We start from the raw sequence: 14,742 nt of genomic DNA on the forward strand, positions 1-14,742 counted from the left end.
CAGGGCTGACCATTAAGCCCAGCAAATGTCAGGTGGGTATGACAGAGGTCTCCTACCTGGGACATAGAGTTGGGAGTGGTAAGATCAGGCCAGAACCTGCCAAGGTGGAAGCCATTCAGGCATGGTCTGCCCCTGTTACCATTCTAAGGGACAGCATGGTACTACAGAAAGTTTGTCCCCAATTATAGCACCATTGCTGCTCTCCTCACAGACCTGACAAGGAAGAACAGGCCAGATAAGGTAGTGTGGACCCTCAGCATGTGAGCAGGCATTCCAGAAGCTTAAAGGAACTTTGGGAGGACCCTCTGTGTTAGCCAGTCCAGATTAAAGCAAATAAGTTGTTGTGCAGGTGGATGCTTCAAACCATGGGGTGGGGGCTGTACTTAGCCAGGTTTCCTAAGAGGGAGAAGAGCACCCAGTGGTATATCTCAGTCATAGGCTCCAACCCAGGAAGGAGTGTTATACAGCTGTAGAAAAGGAATGCCTAGCCATTGTGTGGACACTGCAGAAATTTCAGCTTTATCTGTATGAAAGGAAATTCACTGTAGTTACAGATCACAATCCCCTAACATGGCTACATCGAGCCAGCCAGCAAAATGCCAAGTTATTAAGGTGGAGCCTAGGGTTGCAAGCATATGATATGACAGTGCAGCACCACAGTGGGGTTAGCAGTGCCAACGCAGATGGGCTGTCAAGACAGGGAATGGGGTAAGGTATTCCCAGATAGGCTCAACCCTCTCAAGCAATGTTTCTCAGGGGTCACTTGAAAAACTAGCTTGAGTTTTAGGGGGGGGGACTGTGACACTCTTAGCCCAGCTATCTGGAATTTTGTACATAATTCTAAGTCATTTGTGAATATTGATATGATTTATACAGAACTGTGTGTTATGTATTGAGCGTCAATAATGTAACCACAGCATACCCTGCTGGAACATAGAAGATTATCTCATAAAACTTCAAGAAAATAAGTTGAAATTAAGTGCTTTATGATGTGCTGTTAAAGTTAGTTTCAATGCAGCAAGCAGACACAATGTCTAGAGCTGGAAGTTTTTCTATTGTCTGAAAAGAAAAGCAATTACCAGGTTTAAAATTTAAAGTGTTTGATTGCTTTATGACTCCCTAGCAGCTGCCCAGTTCTGAGCACATCTGAGAGATATATATTTTTAACACAGAAGTGTTAAAATCCTTAGTTTCTGTTTTAGCCTGGGAACTGAAGCCAGGTGACAAAAAGTGATGTCATCCAGGCTAACCCAGCAGTAAAATGTGTGATATTCATTTAAGAGCTGTCTCAGAGAGAGACTAGGCATTTTGTATTTTGTCTTTGATCTGGAAACATCCATCATCACCATCATCTGCACTTGCCTTGTTAATAGTAAGTAATTAGGGAAAACTAATTTCTTTTATAGATAGAAATATAGTAAATATTAGTTTAGATGTTTTCTGTATTTATTTGAGACTGTCCTGCAATGTTGTCTTAAAATATTTCTTATGATTCTGAACTCTGAAGTAACTGTAGTTGTTTTCTGAGTATTGTCTTGTTCTTTTATTATTTATTATTAAATATATTTAAACCTATCTTTGTGGCTGATATTTGTGAGACATATTTAAGCTCTAAGAGTAGTTGCATATGTATTTGGTGACACTGTACAGGCCACTCCTAAATAGTCTTGCAAGTCTTGGCCACACTTACCATTTGGATAATAGGAACATTACACAGTAAGATTGGTCACCCTTTGTAAGGGTCTTCCAGTAGCTGATGAGTAAGGGCTGGTGGCAGTGATAACTACCTTATATTCTGGGCAGAAGGGGGCATAGCTAGTAAACCTGTGCCTGCCTTCCCCAGGTGTGTGCGTGTGTTTGTATATAAATCAAATTCAAAGTGTGTAGCTATCAGCTACTTGGGCAGGGACACGATGCACTGGTTGGACAGAGAGGGTGCTGAAGGGTGTAATCAGAACTAATTGAACACAATGAGTCACATCATCTAATAATCTTTTTGTATAATAATTAACCCATTAAAACATTTTCTTGTGTAACCTTCAGGAGTCAGTTCTTACTAACTGAGTATACAATAATACAAAAGTGCAAAACAAAATGTTTTTTATACAAACTTAGGTTTGTTGAAAAGATTATTGAGAATAAACTATATATTGTTAGATTATAAAATCAAAATCAAAATTAAAATATGAACAATAATAAATGAATAAATGATCATGGCTTGACCCCTCAGCTGAGTTCTTAACCCTATAGCTGTGCCAGTGGGGAGTCTTATTGGGGATCTGGAGAAAGAGGGAGAAACCAGACCCAGATTGACTGTGATCTCTGTGTGCTCTTAAGGGAAATTGTACTTTACCGTGTGTGTACTTGTCATCCTTCCATTGTGTACGTCCCCCACTGTTGCCAGTGGTGAGGATTGAGGCTCCGTGAGTACTGGGCCAGTACAGGGGTGTCACAATATATATTAAGTCTGTCTATTTTAAATGAAGTTAGACCTTGATAAAGTTGAATAACACCAACGGTATATAATATATAATTATAAGAAAGCACGGAAGACAATGTAATGGGTATCTGGAAAAGCAAGAACAAAAAAAACAAGATTTTGATGAAAAAATGGAATGAAGCTAGACAAACTTTTGAGTTATTAAAATCAGACCAACTTTCATGCACATGTTTGATGTTAGAGATGATGGAAGATATGCAAAAACTGGACAGTAAATTTGTTAAACCACAAATAGTAGATCTTGTTAGTGAGGCTAGAAGAGAAGGGTCAAACTGAAAAATATTAATAAGTGAAGCATATTAGGCAATGTTATATTTGAGAAAACTGTACAGTATAACATAAAAATATCATAGAATGAACAATTACATAGTGGTAATAAAACATTAATGTTAATAATTAATACCTGATCTCAAGCTACATTGTAAATAGTTAACTTGTGCGGTTGAGTATTTTTAAGAAGCAGTATTAAATCAGTCTGGAGATCAAGATTAGACAGAGTAGTTGTTTGTGATATATATATGGATATACATGCTTTACAATGTCAAGCTATAGAAAGTTAAATGTATGTAAGCACTGATTGTCCCACAAGAGGCCTGGTTGGAAAGCTCCAAAGTATTGCAAAAACATTTTAAGAGCAACAATTTTGCAATATTCAAAAATAATACAAAAACATGTAGAGTTTAAATAATTATACCAAAATAGACATAATGTGACAACATTGGTTTAAAATAGATTCAACTTATTTGAGAATGATTTAATATTTAGAGAAATTTTAGCCATTTTAGAGAAATGTAAGGTAGGTCAATATCCTACAGACAGGAATTTCAGTATGAAGTGAGAGATGAAAACAGGGTTATGTTATATTTAGATAGTCAGGGGATAGAAACTGAGTGAAGAAGGCAGAGTAAGGAGGTATAAGGTATGAATAGGTTCTTGTTCATATTTAGGAATATAGTTTATCCTGGTGCTGAGCAAGAACAGTGCCAGATTTTAGCTAGGAAGTCTTTCAGAATGGTTTTAAAGGACTGGAGGGAGAGTACTGGCCTGATGGATAGGAGTTCCAGGCTTTAGCAACATGGTATGAGTACAGAGTATGCTCGGTAGATTTGACAAGAGTTGTTGACAGAACGAAGGTTTTGGTCACTGGACAAGCAGATGGATGCTGGATAATTTTATAGGTAGTAAGAAGCTGTGTATATTTTAATCGATGGGGTAGTTCTAACCAATTTAGGCTTTTTAGTTCTATACAGTGGTGGGTGCTGAAAGGGATATTTGCTGCAAATTTAGTCACTTTATTATAGCATTATTCAAGTTTTGCTTTTTGTGATGCCTGGAAGTTAATAAGTATGGGAGCACCATAAAGCAGTGAGGGGAGGCGGTGGGTAGTGGCAAGTGTAGTTTTAGTTGAGTTGGTGAAAAAGATTTTGGCTCTGTAAAGCATCCCTGGGTTTGGTGATTTTTTTATGGAATTTTGTATATGCAATTATCTTCCACTGTCATCTTTAATAATTTGCTAAGAGAAGTGACTTCAGTGGTTGTATAATTAAAATAGAAGATTTTAAATTTTGTTTTTCATGAGTGAGGGATTGGGGGGGTTGACAAAGCATGAGTTGCAAGGTACAAAGCCATGCTTCAACGGCTGCTAAAGCTTCATGAGTATTTTGTATTTTTTTGAAGATGTGCCAAGCTGTCTGATTTGCAAATGAGTGTGAGGTTATCTGCATACTGTATCAGGGTAGCCTATTGTGTGGATGTTAGGAGAGTGTTGGTGAGAATGTTAAAGAGGAGGAGACCAAGGATAGAGCCTTATGGTACAATGGTGGTGACTGGGTGGTATGTAGAGAGGGTGTAATGCCATTTTGCTGACTGATACCTATTAGATAGGTATCTTTTGAACCATAGAAAGGTGGATTGAGATAGACCTAGTGAGGACATTTGAAGTAGAAATTTGCTTTGACAGACTGTGTGGAAGGCTTTAGACAAGTCTAGAAATAAGGAGGCGACTAGCAGTATCTGTAATGGCTAGAAGTGCAGTATTAGTACTATGGGAGGGACAGAAGCTGTGTTGTTTGGAGGATAAGAGTTCTTTCTGCAGGACATAGTTTAGCAGTTGTTTCTGAATACATTTTTTGAGTATTTTGGTGAGGGGGAATAAGATTGTTATAGGTCTAAAGTTAGTGATGCCTGTTTAATTTCTTCATTCGTGTGTAAGGATAATGTTTGATTTTTTTCCAGAGAGACTGAAAGTGTGATTCCTGGATTTATCTATTTATAAAGATTGAGACAGGATAGGCGATGCTATTAGCTATTATTTTAAGGTACTTGCTTGGAAAGTAATCAGCTGAAGCAGAGCATGGTTTAAATTTAACAGTAGTTTTATATGGGATGTGGGCACAAGTTTGAAGGTGAAAGTGGATGTGGTAATACATGGCTGTTGGGCATGATTGGGATTAGATGCTGGGGAATCCTTGGTTAGGGATACTACCTATGAAATAAAAATTGAACTCTGTTGTAGTTTTGAGTGGTGGGTTATTGGGAGAGGAGTTACGTTTGAATTTTTGGCTGGGATGTAAGATTTCTTTAATAGCTGACCAGAATTTTTAGGGTTGCATTTACTATTGTTCTGAATGGTGTTATAGTATTTTTTTTTTGTCTTCATTTATTTTTTTTTAGTACCTAATTAATTTTTGATGACAGCCCTCTGTCTGCATCATAAGTCATGTGTAGTGGAGGCATTTGAACTCTGAATTCTTTTAATAGTATGTTAAGTAGAATGTTTTTTAATGTTCAGCAGCATTTGAAAAAAAGTGCCAGCCATTGGACTGGGCTTGTAATGAATTGTTGGTATATGACTATCTTATTTTTATTGCAGTAATTTACTAGTTCACGAATACTAGTGATAGTACTATGGATGGAAAATTGCTTTGTTAATTAGACTACTGTACCTTTTGCCACCGTTTGAAAATAGCTGATCACACACACATACACACACACGCACACACACACACACACACACACACACACACACACACACACACACACACACACACACACGCCTGTTTTTCTTCATTACATAAAGCCTGAGTAAGCCTCACTGTGACATTTCACAAATTTGTTGTGCATCTCTAACAGGTCCATCTGATTATTGCTCCTTTCAATGCAGAATATCATAAATCTGTTCAGTGAAACAGTAGTTGACCGTCAGTGACATGTTACACAGAAGCTGTTACACAGCTGTTATAACAATGGTGGATACATTTCTGCTCTTTGAATCATTCAGCTATTCAACAAGCTTTGAGTAAATTATTTACTTTTTCTTTACAGGTTTACATTGGTGAGTTTTACAAGGATCACCGTCATGGCAAAGGAACTTATAAGTGGCCAGATGGTTCTGTTTTTACAGGATCTTTTTACCTGAGTCAGAAAGAGGGTTATGGTGCCCTGGAAAATGAGGATGGAACAAAGTATGAGGTAATAAGAAATTAAATGATAGCCACTATCAAAGAGCAGTAAAATGCACAAAAGTAGTGTATACATTATGCTATTCAGGCCTTCTATAATGAGAACAGGAGTCTGACATCATGAGTGTTTGTGGTATTAGGTACTGTGAGGACCTAAGGATCAGCATAACAATTAGTCTTTTTGAAATAATTAGTATCTGATTGATGCCATTCAAATAATTCAGTTATTAGAAGGATCCATTTCTTTTTAAAAACCTGGAATCAGAAATTGCATCTAGTTAGCAAGAGATGCTAACAGGATTCCTTAGATGTTTGCCATTGTAGAACATTGTTGAACATGTTCTCCATCTATGTGAAGCAGAGTTTTCACTAATCCACTTCAGAGGAATCAGAAATTTACTCCTGGTCTGGCACCTATGTCTCTAGTAGACAGAGGCAGCCTGTAAATGCTTGATCACCCATGCTCAAGCATACATGCACCCTGTAAAATAACCCAAGGGTGTCAGAACTTGTCAGATACATTTTGGAAACATGGCTAGGCTTAAAAGAGCGTACTATGGTTGTTAGCCTAGTTATCACATACGAACCTATGAAAACAAAAAAAAAATAATTGCCAAAAGTCAAAATGAGGTGATTTATGAAACATACCAGTAAGACATCCTTCCATATCACTGTTACAGTATTCTTTACACTAGGGATCCCCTGCCAAGGGTAGCCTGACGTCCAGCCAGTTTACCAAAGCCTTCAGGTTGTAATAGGCTTGCTGTGCTTCAAACGTATACTTCCTATGCATGGTGCAGGACATAAAGGTGACGTATGAACATACTATTCTCAGAACTTCTTTGCCACCAGTCCGATTGCCATATTTGATCATCAGTCTGAATGCTTGTTCATCTGCTGGTTACCAGGTCGCTTTTCAGATAAGTGCCCCGTTGGGATTTATTCTTCTTATCTTCTTTTATTTTATGGTAGTTGGTTTCATGTCATCCAGAAAGGGGAAATGCCAGTGCGGTAGACACATTTCCATAATGATCATCATGAGCAGTGTTTGCTTTGCTTAGATGCTTCTCACGATCTTACTTCTTGTCCCATTTGTCAGGTATTTGTTCCAAAAACCTTGCATAGTCATCTCTCTTCTTTAGCAATCTACTTAGAAAACCAGCATCTCAAATTATTGGCTAAGGTTCTATGAAGGACTCTTCTGGCCTGAGAGCTAGCCGTCCATGAAGAAGGCAAAGAAAGCTCTGTCAGATTCTTCTGCTGTGCCACCTCCACTGGACATCTCTCTCTCAATGTTAGTGAAAGCCCAGAGGACTGCGCGGTTTCTTAGCTGGATTTCTCTGCTGTGACCATTTTGAAGGCCAGCATGGATTTAGCTTCTCCCATGTCAATGGAGGCCTTGCAGACGTCCACTTTGGATGTTCAAGTGGAACAGTTTCTGATTATTTCCAAAGGGACTACAGGTGTTCCTCAAGTTTTAATCAGAGAAGAGATTCCTGCTATGCTTATAGAATGTTGTCAGAGGTCCAGGCCACCTAAGATCTTTAGGGCTGACGTCCCCTTGAAAAAGAAGCAGAAAACTAAGCATCTTTCTCCTGCTCCCAAAGATCCTTAAAGTGAATGGCTGTGGTCTCTTCTGGTGCTTTTTTTTCAAAGGTTTGGATACTAATTCTATTCTTGAGACAGCTGCTTGGACCTCTGTGCATACTTTTACCAAGCACTATAAGTTGGATGTTGTTTCTAGGGCTAGAGCCAGTTTTGCCAGGGCTATCCTACATAGTTTTCATGAGGGATCTGCTTGTTCTTCCTCCTCCCAACCTTCTTCCTGTGGTTTTGTATTCTCCCTATTGTAAAGAATACTGCAACAGTGATACGTCAGGACAGTTGTGTAAAATCTTACCATAACAGTAGATGTCCTTTTCTTCACTGTTGCAGTATTCGCCCCCTTCCTCCTCCCCCTGTTTCTTTTCTCCTTCTGGACGTACTTGTTACCTCTTTGTCTCCTTAGACTGTCATTCTTCCTGAGGCTTTTCATTTCTGAGGATGGTACATTCGCACGTCTCCTTTATGCCCTATGCCATGCATGGGGAGCATATGTGTGACATACTGCATACATATTACAACCTAAAGGCTTTGGTATACTGGCCGGACGTCAGGCTACCCTTGGCAGGGTGATCCCTATTGTAAAAAATATTGCAACAGTGAAGAGAAGGACATCTACTGTTATGGTAAGATTTTACATAACTGTACTTTCTGACGGGTCTATATCAGAACATCGAAGTATTACTAAATCGAATGTTCTAATACTGAACCATTTCACTCGAAACACCTTAACATCGAACACTCAGAACAGCAAATTTTTTCCCAGGGAAAAAATTTGCTGTTCCATCAAACATACACACAACACAAGCACACCAAAATACATAATCCACACACACATACACTTCACAAATCCCTACACTAAACCGTACATACACTACTAGCTATTCGATATTCTGCAGCTTCACTATTTTCAGCGTTCGATGCAAAGGGTTCGATATTAGAACAATCAAAGTAGTAATACTTCGATGTTCTAATATAGACCCCTTTCTGACATATAAGGTTTCTTATTTTGCAAAGCCTAGAGTTGTTGTTGATTTACTGAGTCATTTACATCCTCCATTCTGGTGCTAGTCTTTGCTAGTATCTTGATAGAGACTCTCAGATATTGGTTGCATGCATGCTTTCAGTTCATTTTGCTGTTCAAAATTGTTAAGTCCCAACTGAGTTTCCTCTACCAAGAGTCTTTTGATCTTTGTGGAAATGTCTTATAGAAACAACATGCCTCAATATATTTTGTTTTAGTTGTATTGTCTGTTTTATGTTAAATTTTTAATTTTGCTTGCCCACTCTCTCCTAAATTTCTGTTTATTACTCATTCACCTTCAGCAGTATTAATCTACCTCCATAAGTTATGGCCTGTGGAGAGTTTTAACAAATTAAAAAAATTACATTTTGTTAAATATCTGCTCATAGTTATGATTGTAGTGCACAGACTACTCCAAGATTTTTTTCTTTTCTGTACTGTTTTGGAATGTGTACAATGACAGGTGGCTTGAGAACTGTTCTAAATTAAGTAACACCATTAAGATAAGGAGGCCAAAAAGTCTTACCATATGGTACTTTTTATTACTTGTCTCTATGCACAGGAGAGGCTTTTAAAAGTACCCACCTCCATCCCCAACCAGCACAGCTGCATCTACTTATATTAGCCTTACCTACTCACTAGGTCAACACCCTCTTAAAAGAATATTATACTAGACCATATATGGTTCCTCCAAAAACCAGAGGTATACTAAACCAACTTTAACTAGGTGTCACACAAATTAATTCATAAAACAATAGTAAAAGTAATGTCTTTCGGCTTTTCCCGGTTAGGAGTTGCCACAGTGGAACTCCAGTCCTCTAATGATTGGCAGTGGATTTTTACAGTACTGAAGTGCCAGCCCGACGCCCAACCTTCAAAGAAGGCACACCCATTCACACACGCACCTACCTGCATGTCTTTAAACGTCACTCGACCACGGGGAGGACATGCAGACTCCACACAGAAGGCGCTCCAGCTGAGAATCAAATGGGAGAACCTCTTGCTGTGAGGTGACAATGCTAACCGCTGCACCACCGTGGCCTACTAATTCATAAAACAATGAACCCCCAGTTTGGCTGCCTTATATATCTTTAAATACTACTCTATAATTACAACAATTTTACTTTTATTGCTCCATCTCTTTTTCATAATATTCTCTAACTTATCCTAACTATATTTATTTTGACTACTTTACAGCTTACATGTATGCATATATGTATAATAACACTAATTATACTGCGGGCGGTACAGTGGTGCAGTGGTTAGCTTTGTCACCTCACAGCAAGGGGTTCTGTGGTTCGATTCTTGGCTGGGGTGCCTTCTTTGTGGAGTCTACGTGTCCTCCCTGCGTTTGCATGGGTTTCCTCAGGGTGTTGCTGTTTCCTCCCGCATTCCAAAGATGTGCGTCTGGAACATTTCTCCCTGGGCCTCTGCTGAAAATGGGCTGTGTCCCAGTTGGACTTTCCTGGTAAACAAATGTTAAATAAATAATTAAAATGGTACTGTGTAAATTGTCATTGTGTCTAGGCTTGGATTATGGCGATAAGGTTCCTTAGCCCAGTCTGCTAGTCTAACTAAATAAAATAAATCATAGCTCTTATGTAATTGAGATCCTTACAGGCACTCATTTTCTCATCTTTACTGCTTCCACTGGCTACCTTAACCTTACCTGACTGTGCACTACTCTAGGAATCTCAGTTAATGTGAAACCTTTTTATGTCTCATCTTACTGGATTAGGACTTCTCTTCCTCATTCCTGTTTTAATATTATATGATAGATCTTCTATGTAACATTATCTTCTCTTTCCTCTTCTTTAGCACCTGCTTGTATTATCCCTCAGATTTTCTTCTCCCTATCTTATTATTATCACTTGGAAAACAATCCCCGGGATTCATGAACCTTGCGCCAGGCGCCCGCATAGCGTCGGCGTTATAAAGCCAAATATGGCCACCGAGCGATTCAGGTATGAACCAATCCCACGTGCACTACCGGCGGCGCCGCGCCGCCCGGCGAGGTATGCTAAACACACTGTGTGCGGTATTGCACCATGCAAATGAAGGCAAATATCGATCCACGAGTGGCGAGGCGAAGCGTAAGAACGGAAATGTAAACCAAGAAAACGGTTTACATTTACCCAAACATGACCAAGGAGTAATGGAAGGCTGTCAACGTCAGGTATCATACAGGTGCAATATGCCAATGGCGAAAGGCACGAGAATGTCCAAAGAAAACATGCACAAAATGTAAATAATGACATAAATGTTATGTACGAGAAACCACAGCAGAACCCCGGATATGTGCACAGAAGGTGCAAAACAATGAAATAATATGACAAATGTCCTAAAAGAGCAGTATAATACACATCAGCTGCACAGCCACCACACACCATAGTATGTATGGAAAGCCTCAACCCCAGCGCAAGGGTTGTCAAGGAGTGGCGGCAGTGTTCGGCGCCGTAACCATGTATTAGCAGTCAATGCCATGCAAATGAGGCAGATAATAGTGAATCGCAAAACCGGCGCTGGTGTAAGGATGGAGCAACGGCGCAGCGGTAGTATACCGAGGAGTGGCCTACACGGAATACATGTCAATCGCAGACGGGTGTGCCACTGTAGGAGGAAGCACATTGGAGGCCAGCAAACATGGGCTGTACAATGCACATCACAGCAGCAGGACCGGCGTGTGAGGAAATAGATGCGCTGAGAGTACATAATGCGCGCACAGATGCATGTGCACGAGGATGACAACGTTCCCCAACCCAGTCATGTGACGGCCTCCCCGTCAACAACCACGGATATAGGAAGGTAATGCGGAGAATATGAGGAAATGCGGAAGCAGTGTAATTGGAGCCGTAATGAGCAATCAACACCAATCAATCCAGGAAGGGCAAACGGCGGCAGCTGACAACTCTGCCTGCAGACTCCCGCAAAACGGGAAAGTGGGGCATAGGAATGCAAAGATAGTAGGGGATGTAGTAGAAATGCAAAGAGCAAAGAACCGAAATAGCACAGCCAAGTACAGAGGTAGCATAACGGCGTCTGCAGACAAAATGCATCTTATGCCATGTGCCTGCAGGATGCACTGCAGGCAATAGTAGGTGCAACGTGCAGAAACAGTAATGTAAGATGCAAAGCTACGCCAATGCAGGCAACTGTAATGTAACACTAAAGGCAATACCGTCGCAGTTGCAACGGTAAAACACTGAAGATAATCCACAGATACGGCTGCACAGACACACCCAATGACATCACCGGGTATACAGCACAACAGTATAAAGTGTGAATGCACACAACACACAGCGATTTCCCAAACGCACCGTAGGGTGTAAACACACGGGGAACTTTTAATATGTATATGTTGGGTGCCGCTGTGGCCGTGATGCATGGGTATGTGTCAGAGACAGACGGAGTTGTGGAGGAGGGTGCCGACAACTACCGTAGGCCTCATAGGAGAAGGAGAGTGTTCAGACCAAGGGTGACCTACCACGGGCTGCAAGACCTGGAGATAGTAGAGAGCTCCAGGGTGGATCCGGACACGTCACAGCAAATATTGACGCTTTGACCGCGACTCCTGAGAACAAGAGACAACAGAAGGGAGCCCATCCCAGTGGACACAAAGGTATGTGTGAGCTTGCGAATACTGGCTACAGGTACCTTTCAAAGGCCAACCGGGGATATAATGGGCATCTCACAGGCATCAGCATCCAGGGTACTACACCAGTTCCTGGATGCCATGTTACGACATGCCCATGAGTATATAAACTTCCCCAGATCTCAGGAGGAGTTGGCTAGCAATATGCGCCACTTCCACCGTGTGGCACAATACCTGGAGGTACTGGGTGCGATAGACTGTACGCACATAGAAATCAAGTCACCGCCCGGGGAGCAGGGTAGACGCTACATAAACCGCAAGGGATACCACTCCATCAATTGCCAGGTCGTGTGCAATGCGCAGGGCATTATCATGGATGTGTGCCGGCAGCCCTGGAAGCTACCACGACTCCCATATCTGGCATGCCTCACAGCTGTATCAGGTATTTGCCAGGGGGGACATCACACAAGGTCACCTTGTGGGGGATGCTGGCTATGCACTGGAGCCGTGGATGATGACACCCATCAGAAATGCACACACACACATGCAAGAACGCCATAATGAGGCACACGCACAAACCAGAATAATCATAGAGCGTGTGTTTGGGATGTTGAAATCACGGTTCCGGTGCTTGGATACATCCGTGGAGCCTTGCAGTACTCTCCAGGCACATGTGCCCACATATTCATAGTATGTTGTATGCTACACAATATGATTCTGCGGAAACAGCTGCTGCAGGGACATAATGGTGTAGGGCCACCAAGCCCGCCACAACTGCCAAGGCAAGCACAGGCACAGGGCGTTCAGCGCCATGAACACACTGTGCCAGCACCAGTAGGTAGACGGAGGCGTACCCAATATGCCTATGCCTTGGCAAAGAGGGAACGTATAGCACATACTCTGACAGCGTAGGCCCCATGGACTGACACCTCCCTACCTGCACACACAGTGAAATGGACGCCACACAAACATGTCTGCCCGTAATGTGTACCGTATGGGCGGACGTATGTGTGACTCCAACATAGGCATCACCCAAACACTGCACACCCAATAGCCAGCGGAGCATGGAACGCCAACACCTCAACCGACGCCGGGTCCTACAGCAGACAGTGTAGCCGTATGCTGCCACTTTCGCAAGTTGACCACATATGTACTTATGTGCATACACAGATATGGAGATAGATATCATCACACGTAGAAATATATGTACACATACACAGATATAAGGTACAACAGGTAAATATGGAATCCCAGGGATGCAAGGGGTAAAAAAAACCCCGCAAAGAAAAGGGCGGGATATATCTTTAAATACTACTCTATAATTACAACAATTTTACTTTTATTGCTCCATCTCTTTTTCATAATATTCTCTAACTTATCCTAACTATATTTATTTTGACTACTTTACAGCTTACATGTATGCATATATGTATAATAACACTAATTATACTGCGGGCGGTACAGTGGTGCAGTGGTTAGCTTTGTCACCTCACAGCAAGGGGTTCTGTGGTTCGATTCTTGGCTGGGGTGCCTTCTTTGTGGAGTCTACGTGTCCTCCCTGCGTTTGCATGGGTTTCCTCAGGGTGTTGCTGTTTCCTCCCGCATTCCAAAGATGTGCGTCTGGAACATTTCTCCCTGGGCCTCTGCTGAAAATGGGCTGTGTCCCAGTTGGACTTTCCTGGTAAACAAATGTTAAATAAATAATTAAAATGGTACTGTGTAAATTGTCATTGTGTCTAGGCTTGGATTATGGCGATAAGGTTCCTTAGCCCAGTCTGCTAGTCTAACTAAATAAAATAAATCATAGCTCTTATGTAATTGAGATCCTTACAGGCACTCATTTTCTCATCTTTACTGCTTCCACTGGCTACCTTAACCTTACCTGACTGTGCACTCACTCTAGGAATCTCAGTTAATGTGAAACCTTTTATGTCTCATCTTACTGGATTAGGACTTCTCTTCCTCATTCCTGTTTTTAATATTATATGATAGATCTTCTATGTAACATTATCTTCTCTTTCCTCTTCTTTAGCACCTGCTTGTATTATCCCTCAGATTTTCTTCTCCCTATCTTATTATTATCACTTGGAAAACAATCCCCCGGATTCATGAACCTTGCCAGGCGCCCGATAGCGTCGGCTTATAAAGCCAAATATGGCCACCGAGCGATTCAGGTATGAACCAATCCCACGTGCACTACCGGCGGCGCCGGACCTGCGCCGCCCGGCGTAGGTATGCTAAACACACTGTGTGCGGTATTGCACCATGCAAATGAAGGCAAATATCGATCCACAGTGGCGCAGGCGAAATTAGCGTAAGCACGGAAATGTAAACCAAGAAAACGGTTTACATTTACCCAAACATGACCAAGGAGTAATGGAAGGCTGTCAACGTCAGGTATCATACAGGTGCAATATGCCAATGGCGAAGGCACCGAGAATGTCCAAAGAAAACATGCACAAAATGTAAATAATGACATAAATGTTATGTGCAGAAACCACAGCAGAACCCCGGATATGTGCACAGAAGGTGCAAAACAATGAAATAATATGACAAATGTCCT

At 41.3% G+C, this 14,742-nt stretch overlaps 1 protein-coding gene across 1 annotated transcript in view; it reads left to right on the forward strand.

Annotated features, from left to right (window-relative positions):
- Positions 1 to 14,742, forward strand: part of ANKMY1 (ankyrin repeat and MYND domain containing 1) — a 1,970,922-nt gene that overhangs the window by 238,800 nt on the left and 1,717,380 nt on the right. The window contains exon 3 of the mRNA XM_044070101.1: positions 5,825 to 5,971. Coding sequence (XP_043926036.1) covers positions 5,825 to 5,971 — 147 coding nt within the window. The remainder of the gene's footprint in view (positions 1 to 5,824; positions 5,972 to 14,742) is intronic.

Source organism: Protopterus annectens, chromosome 4.part1 (genome assembly GCF_019279795.1).
Source record: "Protopterus annectens isolate FY-2018-M chromosome 4.part1, PAN1.0, whole genome shotgun sequence".
In the NCBI taxonomy this organism is placed as follows: domain Eukaryota; kingdom Metazoa; phylum Chordata; order Ceratodontiformes; family Protopteridae; genus Protopterus; species Protopterus annectens.